This window comes from Seriola dumerili, unplaced genomic scaffold, assembly GCF_002260705.1.
Source record: "Seriola dumerili isolate Sdu_G_001 unplaced genomic scaffold, Sdu_1.0 BDQW01000003.1, whole genome shotgun sequence".
Taxonomy (NCBI): domain Eukaryota; kingdom Metazoa; phylum Chordata; class Actinopteri; order Carangiformes; family Carangidae; genus Seriola; species Seriola dumerili.
In genome coordinates this window covers 11,085,141-11,107,596 of record NW_019174258.1, presented here as the reverse complement: position 1 = coordinate 11,107,596, position 22,456 = coordinate 11,085,141, and the positions used below count along the sequence as shown (strand labels likewise).

Here is a 22,456-nt window from a genome sequence, read left to right as displayed (position 1 = left end):
TTCCTGAGAGCAGTCCTTCACCTCGGAATCAGAGTTGTCTGACACCTCTGAGCCGCCTGACGACGGGGATTGGCCCATGACTAAAGCTTTCGTGTCTCCACTAGTCGTTATTAGATCTGTTGACTCAGAGCTGGCCTCCTCTTCCCTCCTCCAGGCTGTGCTGTCCTCTTCTTCCTGCTCACATCTGTCCACTCCCTTTGTGGCCTCCTGTCCTTCCCGGATCACAGCCTCTCCTCTATCAGTTTCCTCTGCCTGTTTACCACAGCCTGCTGGTGGTAGTGTTCCCACAGTGAGGCTTGCCCCTTCTGGCTCACTCTGTGCTTCTTCACTCCTGTCACACAAACTCAAACTCTGGGTGGAAACAACAGGCTGCTCCCTTCCCTCCTCCTCTGTCTGGCAGTAATCTCTCTCAGTGTTTGAACTGAGACACACCCGCTCCTCTGGGGAGCCAAGGCCGTGCTCCTGGGGGCGTACTTCTGATGTTGGAGTACTCACAGACAAACTCCAGTCTTTCTCCGCATTCCCAGGTTTACTATGTTCACAGTCAACAACGCTGCTTTCCACTGGGCAGTTTTCTACCCAGCTGCCTTCAGTTGTTGTATCCAAGCAATCTGACGCTGTAGCCGGCTGCTGTAGTTGCTCCACACAGGTTATCTCCCTTTTGACACCATCACAACATTCAGCAGCTGTGTGCAGGCACTCAACCTGCAGCTCCAGTTCAGAAACTCCCTGCAGAATATAGAAAAAGGAGGAGGATAAACGTTAGCTTTTCCCTCAGAGAAACAAACAGAGCTGCTCTCTACGTCTTATCAATCGCCGACTCAGTGATTGCACAAGGTGTTCCACCGGTTATACAAACTAAGTTTGAAGGTTAAAAAAATGAGGGCAGTGAAAAGACAAACAATGTCCAACAATGTTCAGTGGCAGCAGGGGCCCTGGTTGAAGCCAACGTGAGTAGAGATATCGTGCTAAAAGGGCAGGATGGTGTGACTCACCTTGGCATGGAGATGGCATATCAAGTGCAGCAGCTGCTCCACACTCCTCTGAAGGGTCGGAGGTTCGCGCCCAGGGTGGATTCTCAGTGTCAGGGTGTGCGTGTTCAGCCTGGGGAGGTGGCAAATTACGCGGGCATCTGTAGGGACCAGGTGGACGCTCTCAGCGCCTTCGTCCGTCTCTGTGTCTGTGTCAGCCCTGTCGTGAAATAAACACTTAGATCATCCCGACTGGTCTATAGCGTGATTGGCTAACACAACACAGAACTGCTTTTCAGAGAAGGTTTTAACAGTGATGTCAGCCGGTCCACACTCACACTTTTCCTTCCATAATCCACGTGCTTGCTTGGTTGTTTTTTTTTTTTTTTTTTTTTTTTTTTCCAGAGTGGGAAAGGCCAGAAGTCCATAATGTGGTTGTTATTTTAGTCTATTCAGGCCTTGTAGCAGGTAATCAACCAACCTACAGAGATACTGTCAGGTAATAAAGTAGCTAGTAAATGTTAAAAAGTTCCAGACGTTGTCGACAGTCAAAAGAAAAAAAAAAAAAAAAAGTTACTTCCCTTCCCTGTGGTAAAATCCAGCCTGTGATAGCCTACATAAAGACCACTCCTAGTCGATAAGCTTTCCAAGAAATGTTCACTCCCCCTGCTGCATTTGCTCTAAGTGTTGAAGGTAAAAGTATGTGCAGTGGGTTTTTTTTCATGAAGATAGCGCTGTAAAGAGGAGACACCTAAAATGTTTGCGTAATCCTGGGTGGATTGCTTTAACTGCGAGGCCCAGCAGCTGAGGTCACATAGCCAGGCTACGAGTGACTTCACTTTTTCATGAGGGAAATGTAATTACCAACACATAAAGAGAGAGAGCTGTAAGTTGTAAAGCAACTCCAGTGCACGCTTGGCAATAAGCACGCTCACTAAGTGGTAGTTGTCTTTCAGCTTGTGGCATCTTCATTTTGAGTTAAGTGAAAACTATTCTTCAGCAGATAAGTGGAGCGCTTAAAAGACATAAAAGGCCTCTATTTCCTCTTTAAGCCATGTCTCAGTTCATTTACCAAAAAGCTGTTTTTTTTTTTTTTTTCCCCTGCAGTTTAATGTTGCACTATAAAAGGATGAGAAGAATTTGACCTCACCAGTCGCTCAGAAAGAACACGTTACTGGGGATTATACCTGACAACTGCAAACAAAACACTTACATCTCCCTGCCATTACACTCTACAGAGACAATACTGCTGTATGTTTGGCTTACAGTACCACATAGTGAGATGTTGTATTGTGGGGAGGTTCTACGGCAGGTCAGGAGACACAGAAGTCGTAACCCAAGGCTTTTGTGTTGTGGAATAGTTTCCCATCCTTCTGGATTCCTTTGGAACGATCCCGGCAGCCCACACCGTTTCAATTTGCCCTCAACTATCTGACTGCAGCTCGAGAGTGCTAAACTATAAACTGTGCTGTGGCTTTGTAGTGATGTTCTTTGGATACTTCCATTGTTTCATCAAGACAACTGACAAACAATGTTGTCTGAGAGGGCTGTGGAGGAACCACGCCATCTAGTCTCTGATACATTGACATTGGCTGTTGAAACTGCCAATGAAACTGAGCCAGTATCACTGACAAACACTGTGGAGACAGTTTAGACAGTTTAGGGGTAGGTGTTGTGAAGAGTCTTTACACCTGAAACTAAGCATGCGATGTGATAAATCCTATCAACAACAGTGGAAACAGCATGAATCCAAAATAACAGATATCAGCGTTTGTCAACTTTTTACAATTTAAAGGCATTTCAGTATTTGATTTGCGTGTTTTATACTACTTGTTTTATTTTTAATTGTTTTTGAAGCTATGTCAAAACTGAAAAAGGACTGCAATGAAAAGTTTTACTATTATACTGTGTCATTGCTACAGAACAGCCTTTGATCCTCATGTCGAAATCGGTTTGGTACTTACTTCATGAGGAGCTCGTGGAGGCGCTCGTGTCCCCGTAAAGCAGCAACGGCGGCTGGGGTGTGGCCTTGTCTGTTGGCCAGTCGCAGGGCTTCTCTAGCTCCAGACTGCCGCAGCAAGAAGCGCGTAACCCGAAGCAGACCCCGCCGAGCTGAGAAATGCAGCAGAGTCTCCTGAGGATTCAGGTCTGAGGATGAGACACAGGATGACAGGTACAGTATTACAGAAAGAATAAAACTACATGAGATCGAGAACATAAGAGCAACAAGGAAAGAAGCAGAGAAAGACACTTGAGTGCAGCGGTGCAGGCAGTCGGTTTGTGTCGTAGTAGCTGACATACCACCACTTGCAGCAGCTTGGCAACACCACAGTGTTAAATTAAAGTGACCCGGTAAAGAGCAGACCTTTACACATTTACACACTGATAAAACCACAGCTTGTCTCTGTCTGTCTGTAACAATGGTCCAATGCATGTAGGCCAATACAGTCATTTCTGGATTAAAGCCAACATACCACTTGACATTATTATTAAACTGGACATTTTTGTGCACAAAATGATAGAATATGTCAAGTTTTTGTGTTTCACGGTTCAGGACAGTGTGGAAAAGCATCTGAAGCAGCATCTAATATGTGGTAACAAAACAAACAAATCATAGCAACAACAATAATGATACATTTGAGAAAATCAAACTACACTATTTCATTTTACCAGAGGTGAGCCACACTAAGTGCACTAGGCTCCCATTTTTAATTAAAGCTCATTATTGGCCCCATTAATCAGTCTGACTCCTAATAACACCATCAAACACTGAATTCCTTCCTTTACACATCCACAAAGACAGTAATGGAGATTCATGGAAACACACACACACACACACGCACACGCACACACACACACACACACACACACACACACATGAATGGATGTTGGTTATTTCAGAAATATTCTCATCTCAGATTGAATCTGTGTTTTGTTAATGCGAGTCGCCCAATCATTTCTGTTAATATTAGCATATTTTACTGCCCAACCAATTGCAAATTTATTGTCAATTTAAAAGGGCACCCTGTGATAGGGGGTACCAGAGATTGGGAGTGAGTGAAGTTCAATAAATGGTGATTTCCCAATGAAAAGTGGAACACACAGATCATTAGAGAGCAATAAAAACCTTAATAAGCTAAAACTCTAGACAGCTGTATATGTTCAGCTACCCAGATGTGTTGAAACGCAGAGTCACTGCACATAAAATGCTCATGTTTATCAAACCAGCTGGTCTGTGGTTATTTTCACACAGCAGAAATTACAGGGAAGAGAAAACATCTACAATTGTTGCTGTGCCTCTGCCTTATTAATAACATTAAGTTTTACGCTTTAGGTTTCATTTGTTGCTGCCTGTGAGCAGAGGATTTTTCTCTCTCCAGTGTCCATACAAAAAAAACAGATATTTATTTGAGAAAACAGGGAAAATTCATGGTTTTCTACTTACACAGGAACTCCTCTGTGATTTTTTCAAGGACTTTTAAACTGTGGCTTTATAGGTTTCAACAGTATGATATAATCAGTTATAAAATAGTATAAAAAACAACAACAACACCAACAATATCTGCACCAGTTTTAGTTTATGTGATCAGCCCCACAATAGTCATTAGGCAACATTCACAATGCTGGTTGTGTCTGCTGATGAGAGGTTTCACTCCATTTACAGCAGGCCAGTCTGTACCAGCCTGCCCTGATGAACCACAAGCTAATTGGTCAAATTTAATGCTCTACTTAGCTGAGCTATGCTGGACTGGAATGTGAAGTGCCAAACAGCAGCAGGAAATGCTTTACTGCTGAGTTTGATGGCGGTTCCTGAAAACTGACTGCCATAACACCCATGACATTTTTGTACGATGGCATCCATGTGGCTCGTCTGGGAAATACATGTAATTACAGTTTCTTGCTGCAGTACAGCAATGCCCAACATAAAGTGGCTTAACATTATGTTGGGTCACCATGAGTCTCCAAAACAGCTTGGCAGAGATCCTAACAAGCTGGCTGCTAGTTAGCTTTGCTAGCTACACAATGGTCAAATGTTTCCTTACTTTGTCCAATTACTGAAACCAACTCTAACAAGCAATAAAAGAAACATTTATTTTATTTATCAATTAAGCTGTCTATTGTTTTTGAAATGATGATTGTATCTGCATAATTATAATAACTATTGGATGGATTGCCTTGAAAGTTGGTACAGAAATTCATAGATAGGTCCCTTGAGGATGAACTGTAATAATTTCAGTGATCACCTCACTTTTCATCTAACATCATCATCAAAGTTGTAATCTGTCCAATACTCTGGTTTATGAACATGAAATACCTGCATATATAAATGGTATTCCAATCAACTGTTGCTGCATTTTATGATTAGTGTGTGAGCATGCTAACACGCTAAACTAAGAAGGTAAACATGGTACACATTATACCTGCTAAACACAGACACAATAGCATGTTCATCTTTAGTCACAGCACAAGCCCAGTACGTTTATATACTTTTCATTTAAAGTAACAGTCTATGTATCAATCTATCCATAGTAGTGGATCTAGCTAGATAGCTTGCCAGCTGCAAACTCTTTAATAATTAATAGGTTATCAAAAGTTTTAATGATTGAAATGGATGATGGACATATCTAATAATTGTTCCAGCAGGAAACAAAAAAGGCCTATGAACACTAGTGTTTATTTCACAAACACACACCACATTGGTGTTCATTGACAAACCATAGGCTAGCTAATTTGACACTGAATGTTATTAATTGTTCAGAACTGGTGAATTACGTGGGCGTCGTTCACCATTTTCAATAACATGCACAGTTCTTCCAAGAGCAGTGAATTTCCCGGAGGACAATAAATGGCTGGCTATGGTGAGATCAGTGACTGCTGCGTGCCCACAGCGTAAAGGATGACTGAGATAAACCACCGTCACCTCCACCTGTAGTCTGCTGCTATCCATCATCTGACAGATCTGATAAATGGAGAGCAGAATTGCACTCCTCTTCCTCCCCACAGTTCACTGCAGTTGAGCGTCTTGTATTGAAGCGCTGACATATTGTGGAGCACAGCCTATTAGAGCTCACATCACTCACCGCAGCTGGAAGCCGCCTTCCACATCAACAACATGACAACAGACTTCAGTGCAAAGGAGCCAGTGTGTGTGTGTGTGTGTGTGTGTGTGTGTGTGTGTGTGTGTGTGTGTGTGTGTGTGTGTGTGTCCATCTCTTAAAAGCCATAACACGTTTCACAACAGTAACATAGAGGATCTTATCTAATCAGGAGGGAGTTCATTACTGAAAATTTGATTTGATGAGTTTTCTTTCCAGGCTCCAAAATAATATTGAATAAAACATTTTAAAGGAGTGTGTAGACTTTCAATCTCCACTGTACACTGACTCAATTTTCTCAGCTCATTTTTTCTCTGTTACAAGACTAAAATCCTGCTGGTTCTGCTGGTTTGGTCTAATATCCAAGTCCAAGTTAAACCATAAGCTATTATCTTAACAATAGCCACAGGCAGCAGCAGAGCTCTAACTACTCCCAAAAGTCTTGTTTATGCTGCTTCAGAGAGAGCAATTACCTTGCAGAGTTTATCATCCCATCAGCTCATTTGGCTTCCTTTAACTGATTAAAGTCATCAGAGTCAATGGCTGGAGAAAATTGGCACTTTGATTTTAATAAAAATGTATGTTTGTTTGGACTGACACGGCCATTTCTCACAAGCCAAACTGCTGTCTGGATGGGTTGCAGGCAGCACAGGGACCTGCTCTGTTCATACTAATGCCAGTTTCGGATCAAAGTCCAGCAGAGACATGTTGTCGTGTTCATGTCCTTCTGTAAATACAAACTACCAGCTACACTGAGCGCACATGAACAATCTATTAGTAATTGCAGGGGGATGTGTATGTGAGTGTCATGCAGTGCTTGACAGAGGGTTACAAGACAGTTTATTAAAGAGTCTTTTATCAAATAAAAATGGCTTTATATTCTGGTTACAGCATCACAAATGCTATAATTTACTTATGTTTCTCCAATACCTGAAAAGTTGTTTTTTGGCTACTGCTCCAACTAAAACTGGGTTTATGTTTTGCCCAAGGGGTTAACAGCAGTGCTGCTATAGACAACTACAGCGAAGGTTTTTCAACAATAAATCTACAGCGGAGGTGATATCACCACTGCAGCACCGGATGGATGTGTCATACGTGATCAGGCCATATTGTGCTTTAATTATATTCCTCATACTGCATTTACAATCCTTTATTTACTTTGTGATAAGAGACTATTCCTGTGCAATTGCCTTGTCAACATTTTGCATTCAGCGTGACACACAGAAAGGTGATCACAACGAGCAGTTGTTTTGCAGTGGAGATGGTTTTGTGTGACGTGTTATTGAAGAGGAGCAGATAATCTTCACTGGTGTTAGAAACTTGTGGGAGAAAACACAATCAGCCAAAGCAATCATTGTGGTATCATTGTGGCATCTCCGTCACGTGTGACTTGCAGTCGCATTTCTGAGGTGATGCACGTCACATAGATACAGCTGAGCCTACGACTATAAGTTGTAACCCTCCTAATAACTTTTTATTGTTAAGATTATTATATCATACATTTTATCAAAATATATATGTATTACAATAAATTTCCCACAAGTTAGAAATTATATATATGACTATATCTGTCACAAGACTGTATCTTGTCAAAACTAAGCGATTCATTTGTTGATTTGTTATTATAAAACATGTCGTAGATCATAAAAATATTATAGAAAATAAACATAGCTGAAGTTTTTATGTCATTAATCGCACACATCAGGCATGAGTCTTGCTTTAGTTTATGTGTCCAGCATTTTGGATGCAAAAGTTGACTCAATGCGTCTTTCCCAACAATGTAAAAGTCTACCAAGAGTCTATAGGTGAATCTGAGCTGCAGGCAGAAGTCATTAATGTGGGGGCACGTCATTTATAAACCTGTGTATGACACTGTGATATGTGTAAAGGATTTCATTTAAGCACCTCTGCCAAGAAATATGTTCAGGAAATCCCATAGAACAAGGTTGTACACTGAAAATACAGTCATCAAATGCCATTAAAATAAAGATTATGATCTACATCTTTCAACAAATTGTAGTTCAGTTTTAACAGAGGACACGTCTTACTACCTTATCTGGCTAAAATTCCCCTTTTACAGCATCAGATGTTTTAAAAAAAAATTTAATGTAGAAATTGAGAGCTAGCAAGTAATTCCTGCTGTGTTTAGTCATCTAACTTACTTTACACAGCACGTTTACATCCAAACTGTGGAGGTCGGGCAAAGGCTGTGTCATAACCAGGCTTACAGACTAGTGTTTTGAGACCGAATCACTTTAAATTAACCGCATTCACACAGATTACCTTTGTGTGTTGGAGGGGAAGACGGCCGACCATGTTTAAACTAAACATCAGTGCTTCCACTGTCAGTGTAAAATGTTCGCAGTTCCACTCCGTCACTGTAGTGGTAACGGTGGCTGTGCTTGAGAGCACAACACACAAATCAGCCACCAGAGCCGTCAATAAAGCTAGAAGTTAAGCAGGAGTCACATCCAATGAATTAGCAGACACAGACACGCACACAGAACATGGAGATAGTACAGTGCAAGTCGTGCGCCTACATCCACGCCCCGCAGCAATCACTAGCAATGTCTCGTTGTTTCGACCAGTAACTGTGGCACCGTTCTGAAAACGTAATGCTGAGAGTGCGCGGTCTTCCTAATTTCATCGTTAAATGTCAGCACTGGAAACGATATGTGGCGCACAGACATACACACGAACACGAGAGGCGCCCTGTGTGTCATTATGTGCTGCACAACTATAATTTGTCAATATGTCTCTGCACCAGTGCGAGGACATGTTGTGTGACTCTTGTACATTTTACTGTGTGAGGAAATTACATGTTACAGTCAGCCAACTGCCCCTCAGTCTCACCAGTGCTGTTGATTAGTTTGTTTCCCAGTAGGCTCCATCCTGGAGGCAGCGCAAGGTGGTGGAGGGCCAGCGCCAGGCTCTCGTCCAGACGTTCACACTCCTGCAGAGGAATCTGACACTCATCCAGCAGCAGCGCCCCGTCGAGGCCGTCGGCCCGGCCCGCTGTGCTCACCTGTGTGGAGGGTGATTACAAAGATGAGTCAAGTTTTACAGAGGAGGAGCTGAGGCTTAGTCTACTGGAAGCACTCGTTTTAAGACGCTCAGCATAAGAGCATTAACCAAATGCCTAAAATGTAAGATGTAAATGTAGGAGGACACATCCACACGCGTGTATCAGGGATAAGCTCAATTTGGACCTGCGCTGTGTTGACAAAAACAAATCATATTCAGATTAAAAAAAAGTGAAAAATGTTCTATTAGAAGCTTCAGGTCTGAGTGCTCAAGACACATTTTATCTCATCCTCCTCCCTGTAAAAACAAACTCTATATAAAACGTCTATGGGATGATAAACTGTGGTGAAAAAAATTAATTAATTGAATACCATGGACTGTGAGACATCAGGCCTTGTCAGGGAAGAAACACTGACATGGTAATCTTTTTGTTTTACTATCACTCTGCCAACATTGCTGTATCACTTGTTATCATTGGTAACCACTTTCCTCTGTGACAAGCCTCAGTTTTTGTGCTCATTTTACAGCTGATTTAGAAATGGAAATCACACGTCGTCCTGTTGCTCACCAGAAACTGGGCCATGTCAAAAGCCAAATCCTGGACGAAGCTGAATCGATGCTCAGCCAGCGGTGCCACATGACCCAGACAGGGTTTTAGGTCCTCAGGGGCCTCAGGGATGCCTCGGCTAAGTGAACACAAGGTGACCAGCACCGCCTCGCAGCAGTCATGAGCTACAAGACAAAACAAGGAGGAAGGAGACAGGGAGACAGGAAGAAGGGGAGGGGAAGGAATGAGGAGGAAACAGAACAAAACAACAAATAAAAAGGTTACAGTCAATATCATCAGTCCGTCTGTGTCTGGCCTTTATCAATTTTAAGTATAAGTACGTCTCTTTGTTGTATGAGCATTACTTGTTTCCAGCTAGTTGTGGCTAGCAAGGCAACTTTAGCAACATTGTAGTCACTGCATCACCAACACAGCAAGTCACAGAAAGTATAAAAATGGTGAAAGCAAAATCAATAAGCAATGAAAGAACTGTGATAGTAAATGTACAATAATATCCTAACATCCCTGCCTTCATGAAAACTTTCAATCATATCAACAAGATCAGCTGAAGAAATACATACAAGGTCCTGTTCAGAGCTGGTATTAACATCTGACTCAGGTAATCCAATCACAAGTGGACAGCTTTAAGTTCAGGTGTGAACGCACCAAAGACGCATAGGCGATGCATTTGAGTTCCAATCACTCAGAACAAATTCAGAGTTTGTCTGAATATAGTCCCTTTGGAAGTATGTATTCATCCGCACGCCAACTGTATCATATTTAGGTGCAGCAACAACACCAAAAAAGAAGAAGAAGGAGAAGAAGAAGTCTCCAACAACAACTACAGGCAAAATGGATTCCTGTGGATTGAATACACACAAAACGCACTGTCTGATCAGTACGATGGCAACTAGAAGATTCAAATCATAACCAGGCGATTTTTGAGGAGAAAAAAAATGAAAGAATGGAGGGGAATGGTTGATCAGTGCATCAATGCCAACGTAAAATCAAACAACACATTTGGTATGATGTATGTATTTCTTTGCATAGAGCCGGCGGTGAGATCTGACCACAAGTGGTCACTCGAGACACATTTTAATGCCAGGTGTGAACTGGCGTGTTTAGAGCTGTCCACTTGTGATCGGATCACCTGAGACTAATGTTAGTGCCAGGTGTGAACACAGCCTGTGAGCTGTCGGCTCTCAGATGTTCTGTTGTTTGCATAACTTCTGTGCTTTAGCCAGGTTTATCCAGGAGAGGAGATGAAACGATCACACACAGTCACAATCCAAAACCCACATTAAACCAACAACATATTATTCACTTGACATCACAAATTTGTACAACAAGAACCAATCTTTAACAATAATCAGCAGCAGCACTGTGTAGACTTGCACTGCTGATTCAAATCCAAACCTAATTAATACAAATAAATCGTAATATTATTTCACTCGGTGAAATGCATTTCAATTCATCCCACTGATTCAGCAATCACAAATCAAACTTCACCTACCAACAAATTAACAACACAACATGTTATCAATTAAATGAAAGTTCAGGCAAATGTGTTTTCAGTTCTCACAACAAAACGAGTGAACAAAGAGGATGGTGGCCAGTGTCAAAACACAGCTAACACAGAATAAAGGCTCTACACGGCTGCACTGTGATGCAGCGCTGACAGACTCCCTGCTCCTAATTTACAAAGCCTTCTCCATTAATCTGCCTCCTCACCAAATGCCAAGTAAAGTGCTGTTGGGTGCAGGACTCCTTGTCACTCTATCAACTAGTGCTGAACTTCCACAGCATCCTGTGCATCTGATTCCTACTATATCAGAGCCATTTATTGAGCACACTTTCTATCATTTACTCTGTCAGCTCATTAACATAAACGGTCAGCTCAAGGGCACCTCAGTCCAAGCTGAAGTACTGACTCATTGCCTCTGCAGTGATTTCCCAGGCCACCTGAGAACTCTATCCTGCGACCTTCGGGTCGGTCACGGGACCGGTCCTCTGGAGCTCTGCATGTCCTGATGGAGGAAGCAGTGAAGCAGAGCTAATCTGGAGTAACACCTCTTCACCCCCCACCCCACCCCCCTTCTTCAGACGGCTGTAATTCAGTCGAGCTCTTAACAAGATAATGGAGTTGATCATGTTCGGCCTTCTTTTTTGCCTGTGGAGAAGGCCGAACCTTGAGGAAAACAATGAGTTAAACAATGTTTTTTTAATTTGTCCCTTCTCTTTCCCAACACGTGGCTACGATCCATTTTGAATAAAGAGTCACAAGTATTCTGTGTGTTTTACCTCACATTTTCTGCGTACAGTGACCTTTGACCCCTGATCTCCGTGCTGCCTGTTGTGGCTCATTCACCTGAGAGAAACTATCTCAGAAAAACAGCACTGGCTAAACACGTTCGGTTTTGCGAGTAGAGTAAGTGGGATGCGCTCCAAGCGGAGTGATAAATGAGCCGGGCTCTATAAAACCTAAAGTGAGGTGATTTCTCTCTCTCCAAAACACAACATTAGTTTAAAAACGAGGACAGTGGTGGTGGATGATTAATCATTTATTACTTCGACTTTCTTCCGCAGCTATAATAACTCTTGACTGTCCAATGCTCTCTGTGTGACGCGAGGTCAGAATAACACCACCCCCTTCTTAAATACAATTATTGTTTTGCACAGTCTGTGATGGTTTGGCTTTTGGCACTCCTTAATGTTAATTTTTGGCTATAGCACATGATGGCTATAGAGGACTGACCACTAAAGGAGATCTTACTTTTCACTTTTTGGTAAATATGATTATATTTATGCGGTGATACTGACTGAAGTTTGCAACGATGCTGCCTTCAGAGAGCCTTAACTTCGTGTTTGTATTTACACATACTAATCTATGTAAATATATTGTCCTATCACTGAACACAGACAAACAGGAGGGAAGAATTAAAAATAGATTTAGCATGTATTAAAATACTGTAGGTGGAGCTGCCTTCCCACAGGTCCATTAGAAGTGACAAGGAAGTCGCAAGGCATTGTGGTTGGGGTGGCTTACCGGGACACACTGCCTGCAAGGTGTCATGACTGCTTCTTAGGGTGCTGGTCAGGTGCCTTTGTGTGCTGCCAGCAAACAGCAGGAAGTAGTCCACGCCCTTTTCATCCGCAGCCAGCTCTTCATCAGCGAGCTGCACTGTGATAACACACCGCCCCTGCAGAGACAGGCAGACAGCCAGAGGAAATAAGATAGAGAAAAGCACAAAGAGAGAGAGCAAGCAAGAAAAATAAGCAACAGATATTTAGAGAGATATCACAGTGAATTTGTATAAATTATTATTCCATCATATTAAAGGAGAGGAAATGACTGGTTGCCTTGAATCTGAGTTGTGTCTGTGTTGTACTTTTGGTTGAACTTCTGCAGTTTGAAAAGTGAAACTGGAGTCATTTTTGACGAAAAACTGTAGCTGGTTCCGTAAAACAAGCACATTTTTTTATCTATGCATCCCTGACATCATTAAAAGACTAGTTGGACTATATAGTGTGTGTATAATTGAACATATGTGACAATATGAGTTTTGAAATCAACAAACGAGGCAAAAAGTACCACATCTAATCTACCTCAATCTTCTTCTCTAGCAGCACAAGTGTGTCAGTTTATCTGTTTAGCCACAGATAAAATCAAATGTGATCAGGAGAGTAAAGTCCATTAACAGTTAGTCACTTAAGATGTAATAAAGTCTGATTCCGATGTCAGGTGTGAGCTACAATCCTTCACAACTGGATCTAGTTATAAACTGGATCTCTGGATAACCAGATCTAAACCAAGCCAGAAAAGATACTGTGGAGGCTTCCGGTCTTCACACAACCACACTTGTTTACCAGCAATTAAAGTAATGCCTCAAAGTTAATATGGTAATGATTTATTGATGTTAAAATGCTGCACATCACGTCATTAACAAACACGGAGGCACCAGACAGTGATGAAACACGGAGGAGCAGTTTGACTTTGTGAAGACTCTATGGGCGAGCTCAGTCAGTTTCAGCCTGCCGAGCAGACGGAGGATGATAAAACCGTTTTACAGAAGGAGGAGGCGACATGATTAACAGCAACAATCTATCGGTGCTTTTTTTTGTTTGTTTTTTGGTGGGTTTTTTTTGTTTTTTTTAAATACTGCACCCTCATGCATCCATGGAACATTAATCAAGGTCAAGGCTCTTTTCCAGAGTCCTACTTCATACTCAGATCTTTCTTCCCCTGAAGTACACTGCACTGGTGGTTATTATTGAGTGTACTAATTACATTGAGTGTACTATGTACTAAGGTGCGAACATTATCTTAAGTGGCTTACTAGTTATCTTACCGCCCACAGCAGTACCCAAGCATTGCTTCAGAGGCCAAGAGTTAGCAATACCATTAGCTGACTACATTCGTTTGTAGGGTCACAAGTTACGTTCAAAAACATCTCATTCACATTCCAACTACCACACACACTGTTAAGTATCTCCGTGTTGTGTGGAAGTTGGTCCTGGATGCTCAGGATTTAGACAAATATTATAGCAACTCTGTCCTGCTCTTTACTGCATTCAGGGAACTTTGCATGGCAGAAACCCCAGAGAAGCATGTCACCTAAGATATACAGTGGTTAGTCCTCAGCCTAAAAGCCCATTCTCTTGCAACATTAAAAGTAAAAACCAATAGAAAACATGAACTTGGCTGCTTGACTTAAGCATGACCATCAAATGCATATTTAAGACTCTTTTTACAGGATTATCTTTTAAAAAACAAGTCAGCCAGAAACAGCCTTTCCAACCAATTTCAGAAAGCTTATGTTAGCTTTGTTATAATTGCACACAATCTAGCTACATTTGTACAGATCCATTTGTCATTTCAGCTGGCAAAACCAATGAAGAGAAGTGTACTTTTGTCTACCCACATCTGAAACCACTAACATCGCTTCAAAATGTGCCACTCTCACTATAACCTGTGCCATAGAGAACAGAAAACTGGTACTGAAATGAAAACAGGTGTAGCATCAGTAGCTAAGGTGGGCGGGGCTCAGCAAATTCTAGAACCAAATTCCACTTAAAATCAATTTCTATCAATTTCTGTCTACATCTTTTTTCTCAGCTACCTTATATTTTTCTTACTAGATAATATCAAATGTCTTGCCAAAGTGCTGATGTTCCAATGTGAAAACACAATTATGCACAGTTCATTGTGCAGCCTGCTTCTTTTTTTTCCAAAGTGACAATTGGTCGTGTTGTGGCTGGGAATTGTGGGGTGATGATGTGGTGTCATCTGAGGACAGACTGAGGAGGAGGAGAAGCAACAAAAAATAGGGATATTGTTCAAAATTAGCTGTTTTCCACTGTGGGACTACAGCTTGTTGACACCAAGGAGGGATAATGGGACATTTCATCCCACTTAATCTGACCAGTGTTGCAACCCTTTCACAAGCCCGGTCCAACATGAACAGCCTGACTTGGCAGCCAGTGAAGGCTCGTGTCGAGGAGAGTTTAACAGTCAGGGTCAAAGGTGCTTCTTCCTTCTCTTATAAAGTGGTAGCCTCAAGGCCTTGTTCCAAACAGGGAGGATCAGTGGGTTGACAGCAATGAGGCTAACCAGCAACCTTGGGATCTGTCTTTGGCAAGCCATTGCTGCTGCTGAGCAATATGAGGGGGAAAAATGTGTTCAAAGACGACCACGTAGCCCAGAGGCCACAGGAAGAGAAACAGCCAGCAGGAACACTCTGAGAGCCAGGACTGAATACACTGACATGCAGCATGAAGGATGCAGGCTTTGCTATGCACGGCGAGTCTCAGCCTTAACAAGCAGAGCAGAGGCACCGGCGTAAATGAGTTGTAGATGGGTGGAAGCCAGCAGGCATGACATTCTCTCCATTAAAAACTCATCTCTTATCCCAAGCCCAGATTGGAAATTAAGGTTTGTTGCTAGTGAATGGATTGGTACCTCAGTGGATTTGTGAGTTTGCACTCCATGTGAAAATGAACACACATTAGTATGAAATAAGTTCTACCTCCTCACTACAAAGAGAGGAGAAGTGAAAGGAGAAATGGCTTTCTCTCCACTACTGAAGGCCGGTGGCAAATCACCACAGCCACAATACCAACCTGCAGCATTTTGACACAATAGCTGCTCAAATGATTTGTGACAGCAGCACAGTGGCCTCTTATTTTGTCTAAATTAATATTCACCCAAATACTGTTATAAGAAAAAAAAAACCCTGAAAACAGATTAAATAAATACTACAATTCACACAGTGATGTCTAGATAACACATTTCATTCTGCTTTTATTGCTTTTTACCTCATCAGTAATGAAACGTGGGTAAATTGAAATGTATTTCAATAGAAGAGAGAGTAAAGTAAAATACTGACTGAATAAGATCATTGTCAGTCCTTGTGGAGACACATGTGGTGGCGGGGGGGTGGAGGTAGAGAAACAGAGATGTGAAACATCTGCTGGAGCCAGCAGGAAACACAGCTGCACGCAGCGACCTTTGCGAAGCATGCAAACAAGCACATGCACAAACTGCAGCTACCGACAATAAATCTTATGATAACAACAATAAATAAAATGCAAAACAATGTCCACCTTAAGTCGGAGAAGCAAACCCATGGTTTCGAAGCTGTGTGACGTGCACTAATGAATTTCTTTCAGCCACTCGGTATGACTATGCTCTCTGCTGGTAATAAGTACTTAACAAAGTGACCTACTGGGGTATTGACCTGCTAATCATGGAACTTCGGCGGAGAATAGGCAGCCTTTAAGCAACATCAAAAGAACAGCTGGAGGCTATGAACCCAACCCCCTCTTTTTGAATATGCATGTTTGAGTGTAGCCCTTTCCACACATCCTGCCACTGTACTGGTTCAACTATCCAGGTAATGCAGTGGTTCGTTTAAGTTCTTCAGATGTATTGTCATGAATTCTCACCATGGCTGCTTTAGACTTTCAACTTTATTTTGCAGCTTAATATCAATTAATATTCATCACATTGACTGGGTTTTTTACTGTACCACAATGTGGGGATTTGATTCATTTCAGTGCCCAAACTACCTGTCAAGACATCCATGAGCCATGCTCATTTTTTTCTCATCAGTTATTTCAGTGCATTAGAAATTTCTACCTTTTACTGAGTTCTGTTGCATAGAAACTGCTACAATAGCATTAGAAAAACAGCCTATTGACAACACATCAACGGTGACCTGTTATAAAACTAAAAGTTTATGACTACACTTGCCTGACAGTGTGATAGTGCTTTCACACATGGACAGCAACCAACGTATCTAGACATGACTCGGGGGAGCTGTGTGTGAATGTAAATGTCCAAACCAGTTGGACCGGAAATTAAACGATCTTTACCCTGCCAGCGCTGTATTATAAAGTCAGTGTAATTTTCGATTGATTGATTGTCTATAGAATTCACAGAGAAAGAGTGGGTGTGTTGATGACACTCCTGTACACTCTACCCAGGCGCCATGGACAATCTCCTGATGTGTGCTACTTGTGTTAAAGGGCAACTCCCGAGTCCAGAGGTCATATGTGAAAACAGCAAGAGTCATCCCTGCTGGCATTCACGCATACCCTACATTATGTCCAAAAGTACCCTGAACTTTAAGTCCCAAGAACTTAAAGGTTCCTTCAAACAGCTGGTTGCCTGTGTTTCCTCTGCGGTCTAAAGACACAAGAAGGTCAGGCTAATTAGCCTACTGACAACTACACAACAACGATGACGCCATATTACCTCTGTTATTGTGGACTTTTCTGAGGTCTTGTTTCAGTTTCTTAAGCTTCTCCTGGCTGCACTGTTTCACAGTGTGAATAATGTTCAGTTTGCTTAACTTGCAGGAGATTTTTGCATGCAGTATACTTTGTCACTGTGGGTCGCATTTCCATTTCCCTCTGGATCTCCTCTTCAGCATGAATTTTAAAAGGGGCCTGGACTTTGTTGTTGGTATATCTGTTGTATGCTTTCTTCTACAGATTTGCAAATGCTGGAGTGCTCGACCTATCAGAAATGTTCAGCGCTGCAAGCCCCAGACCAAAGGTTCCTTTAGTTTTGGAAAGCACTACCCCCCAATCAGGGAGGACCTTTTTGGGGGTACCTGGTCCCTGTGGTGGAAATGCACAGAGTTCCTTTAAAGGTTCCTAGTTGCTGCAGTTGAAATGAAGCCACACCGTATGATTTTTACTGGCGAGTGAAGGTTTTTCTTGGAAGCAGAATACTAAAACCTTTTACACGGATTACCCACAAACATTGATGCTTCTGTTTCCACTAGACAGTTAAGAAGACAATTTATGGAAATCTTACCAGCATGTCGGCAAGTTGAGGAAGGCAGACGCGCATTAAATCAGCTCCTGTTCACACGTAACACTGACATGTAAAATTGCCAGATTGATTGCCAATTGAAAATGCACAAAGGCTGCTCACATCCCAAGCATCCTTTATCCTTTCAGCAGAACAGTTGGGGATCACCAAATGGCAGAGAGGTCACAGGTTTCATCACAGCTGCTGCTGCGCTCCCAGTCACATGTCCTGTGATGGAGACTGAACCCCTAAATGCTTGTTTAACTGTAAGCCACACTTGAGAACATAGTGTGCTAAATGCCATTAATTTAAACAGCATATTTATCATGCAGAGTTTCACTCTGTTATTTTAAGGATCTTCCTCAATTAACAGAAAGAGAATCAGCCTTTACTTACATTCTTTACCCATCACCTCCTCATTAGAAATCCTTCTTTAGCCAAAGTAATTCTGCAAGAACATGAAGGCCTTTGCCTCCAGTCTCCTTCCTACAGCTTGTTTCTAAGTTAATGAACTAGAAATTTAGACTTACAAACTAGGGCCATTGTCTTTAGTCACTCCGTGGCAAAATTCCCAAAATGTGTATTTTTAAAACATATAATTACAGGCCAACTACTTAACCCCTATGAGCTATCTCACTGTGAGCTGCTGTGATAAGTGTCTAAAATCTGATGTCTAATGAGGCCTGACTGCCCGCCTGGTTCCACTGAAGAGTCTGACTGTAAATCACAGATAAGGTTGTCTGGATGATTAATGTGTGAGCCAGTCTCGCCTTTAGAGACATACACACACAAAAACACACATGTGTCTGACTTATCTCATTTCCTGTGTGCCTTCCTCACCTGCTAGTGATAGGGGACCAGTGTGACCACTCAGACACCCCAGAAATGTCCCCAACTCACACACGGACACACACACACACACGCACACACACACGCGCACACACACACACACACCTCAGTAAATATTAATCATTGAAAGCAGGTTCTTCAAAGCCAAAGTAAAGAGACGTCTTCCAGATAGCTTTAATGCTAAATGGAATTTTATTTAAAACTGATTCAAAACCTCAAAGAATTGAGGAAAGTATATATTTATAAATAAAGCAAAACAAAATTAAGGACAACAGGAAATTACCTGAGGCTAGGGCTGAACGATATGCAGAAACTAATATGCATACATATACATATACATATATATATATATATATATATATATATAGTGATTATTTTGGCAGATATTGGAATTGCCATATGAGTCAGTGTTTCAGTTGGGATGATTGTTTTTGTATTTCATTTTCAATGAAAAACATTTTAAAATGATGATGATGTGATTTTTGTTGGGTTTTGTACCAAACAAGCATGTTCCCTTATGTCTGGAGAATATGATTTTTTATATCTCTGTAGCACCACAACGCTTATTTTGTGAGACATATTACCTTTATCAAGAAAATTGCAGCGCCTGCAATTTGGATATTACATTTGCCCGTATTGCAATTTCAATTATATTTCGATTAATTGTGCAGCCCTACCTGACACTATGGTTTATTTCTGGAAAAAACTGTCATGTTCTGACGGAGGAAATCAGGCATCTCGGGTCTTCATTCACAAGTGGGGGTAAGAAGGATCGTGAAGTTGCACTAGGTGCAGAAAGCTGCACTGTATAACGGCCTGTGATGGCAACCAGGAATTTTATAAACTTTCAGTTCATAAGTTGACCCTCACCTATGGTAAGAAGCTTTAGGTATATACAAAGCAGGAGGCTGTATCCACACTTACACATTTTTAAAACTATCTCCATACACTATCTGTTTTAGCTCTGTATCATCTCTGTCCATACCTAACATGCCTGAAAATGCATATCACATGACCATTCATGTACACTTGGCATGTGCATGCCGGTGTAAACAGGAAGCAGATTGCCTACTAGTACCATGAGTATAAGGCGGTCATGGCAGCAGAAAACATGGATTGGGAGAAGGATACTTTTTGACTGATAAGACCCAATCAGGGAGCGAATGTGGGTGTCTGCGCCATCGTTTTCCAAAGGTCTCCGTTTCTGCCTGTCTAGACTTTAGCGCACCCCTGAAGTTTTCAAACTAAAACTAAAACTGGAAGTCTCGGTTTTAGGGGCTAAAAACGTGGCGTAAACATAGCAAAAGTGATTAGTTCTAAAACAAAATTAGTATTAGTGTGGATGTAGCCTGAGGCTGCTGAGATAACCTCTGCAGGGTGGTTGCCACATTCTGCATGACACAGTGGGTAGTTCAGCGATGTGAGAGGGCATCAGCAACAAGCTGCACCTCCTACACATGAACCACCTCATCTGGCTCCACTGGGTAGCAGACCACCCAGGTGCCTCCCGCTGAAGGCATATCCAGCACAATCGACTGAGGGGACAACTTGAATAAAAAAAATAAAAGAAAACAACTCTCCAGGGAGAGTTAATGGAACCCCAACACCTGGGGAAAGATAACACGGTAGAACTTTGGTTGAGGCTTGACAAATGAATCCACCACATCCACAAAGTTTCTCTTGTTGCTCATCTCTCTTGTCTAAAATCCTTGTTACTGCACAATGAAGGCCTTTTACTCTTCTGTCAAACATCCAATACACCAGTAGACACTGTACCTACACAAAATTAATTTTGAAGTACAGCATGTTCTTTTACACACACAGGGTCTGCATGATCAAAGTCTTTCAGCTCACTGTTAACAAGAACATCCAGCAATCAAGAGGTCATGCATCCTCTCTGCACCAAGGCACCGAGCTCTTTGCTGTAATTACCTGCTCACCTATTGATTTGGAAAAATGGCACAGGTCCTGGTAAACTATAACTCAATAGTCCTTTTCTGAAGAATTATTTAAGTCACAAGGCCCCTAAATGGACCAGTCTTTGATCGGGCTGTTGCTATTTGCTGTTTTCAACCCAAACCTGAAGGGAGAGATAAATCATATGAATGGATGAATCCACCATGCTGCATGCTGTCATATCAGTAGTCTTGTTTTTGTCACATGTTAGTCATTTCTTAAATTATCTGGATCTATTTTTGTAAAATCACCAGACCATCAAGTGGTTCTTATTTCATTTAATTGATACCATGTAAAACATGACCACTAAAATACACAGTGGAGGACAGTATGAAGAGCGCAGGCTGTTATGCATATTTGCTCATCAGCAAACATTAAACAGCCAGTCGATTTGCATGCATGTTGTGTTTTCCTTCTTCTCTGGCCCTATACACCTACACAGTTGATTTTAGTTATTCCAGTTAATATGACCTCTTCTCCAGTTTGAAGCAGGGGTGTCGCAGTATAACATTATTGACTGATAATCGTGATATCTAAAAAAAAATCAAACATTAATATTGTGTTAATAATACACATATGATTATACAGTGGTGGCAGATGTTAGGCCTTGTGGATCTTTTGATTATCAGTTCATCTTGTTGCCTTTTCACTATCCATTAAGTGTAATTCTTCTTTCTGTCCACTTTGTAGAGATGTGGTTACAGACTCTCTCTGCACCTCCCTACACTCAAAGTCATTTGCCAAAAAACAGACAAAACAGATAATAAAAAGAGTTCAAGATGAATTTGACTGACATTTTTCATTATCATTATTATCCTTATATTATTATCATTTCATTTCTTCTGCAAGTATCGCAATAATAATAATAATTATCATGGATTTTTTTTGGCCATGATAATCGTGTTGTGAGAATCTGATGTCGTGACAGTCCTACTTTGAAGTCAGGGGGAGATATTCTAGGAATGACATGAGGTCACCAAACTCTATACTAACTATACTAATAATAATGATGAAGGTGTAAGTTGTCCCGCAGCAAATGAACACTCTGCTCCACACCAACATAGTCCTGAGCAGAGGTTTAATCACACAGTCAAGACACCTGTGTGCACTGGAGAACACTGTCCGTGTAAGCATGAATGGTTATACTTACATACAATGGAGCTTGCTGTGGGTTGAGTTTCATGTCCCTGGACACTGTGAAGAGAAGAGAGAATGAGTAGTTACAGCTCATTGTCATGTTGATATACTGTATTCTTCATATGAAATAAGATTATGTCTTGAAGCAATATTAATAGATTCTTTTGGGCTACGTGGAGCAGTGCAAGTTGATATGGCTAAAATGTTAACAAACAGTAGCCCATTAAGCAACAGACACTGAGCAACATTAGCATACATTTGAAGACATGTGTCTGGCTTCCTGACAAATGTAAGTCTAATATACACTCTCATTTTAGCTCTGCTTTGCTCTCCACCAACTCCTGAGAGAAATATCTGGCTTTGAAGCTGCTGAAGTCATCACTGTTGTTTGATGCTGGACAGGTAGGTGCAGCAGTTTGGATATATCAGAGGTTTTTCACTGAAACCAACTGCCTGCTGTGGCTGGTAATAATTCTCTGTGGGTTCATCACTACAAGTGACTCCTCTCACATTACAGAGTAATTTGAGCCGTTCTTCAAATACTCAGGTAAACTGA

The 22,456-nt window shown here is 41.6% G+C and overlaps 1 protein-coding gene across 1 annotated transcript; it reads right to left on the bottom strand.

Annotated features, from left to right (window-relative positions):
* Nucleotides 1-1,124: 1,124 nt before the first annotated feature.
* Nucleotides 1,125-21,946, bottom strand: LOC111219271 (A-kinase anchor protein 13-like; the record flags this gene model as incomplete). The annotated part of the gene is made up of 6 exons (XM_022741900.1): nucleotides 21,914-21,946; nucleotides 12,685-12,838; nucleotides 9,660-9,823; nucleotides 8,921-9,092; nucleotides 2,936-3,119; nucleotides 1,125-1,191 (listed from the first exon to the last, which is right to left on the bottom strand). Coding segments are annotated over exons 1-6 (774 nt in total), but the record flags the coding sequence as incomplete, so codon positions are not given.
* Nucleotides 21,947-22,456: the final 510 nt, after the last annotated feature.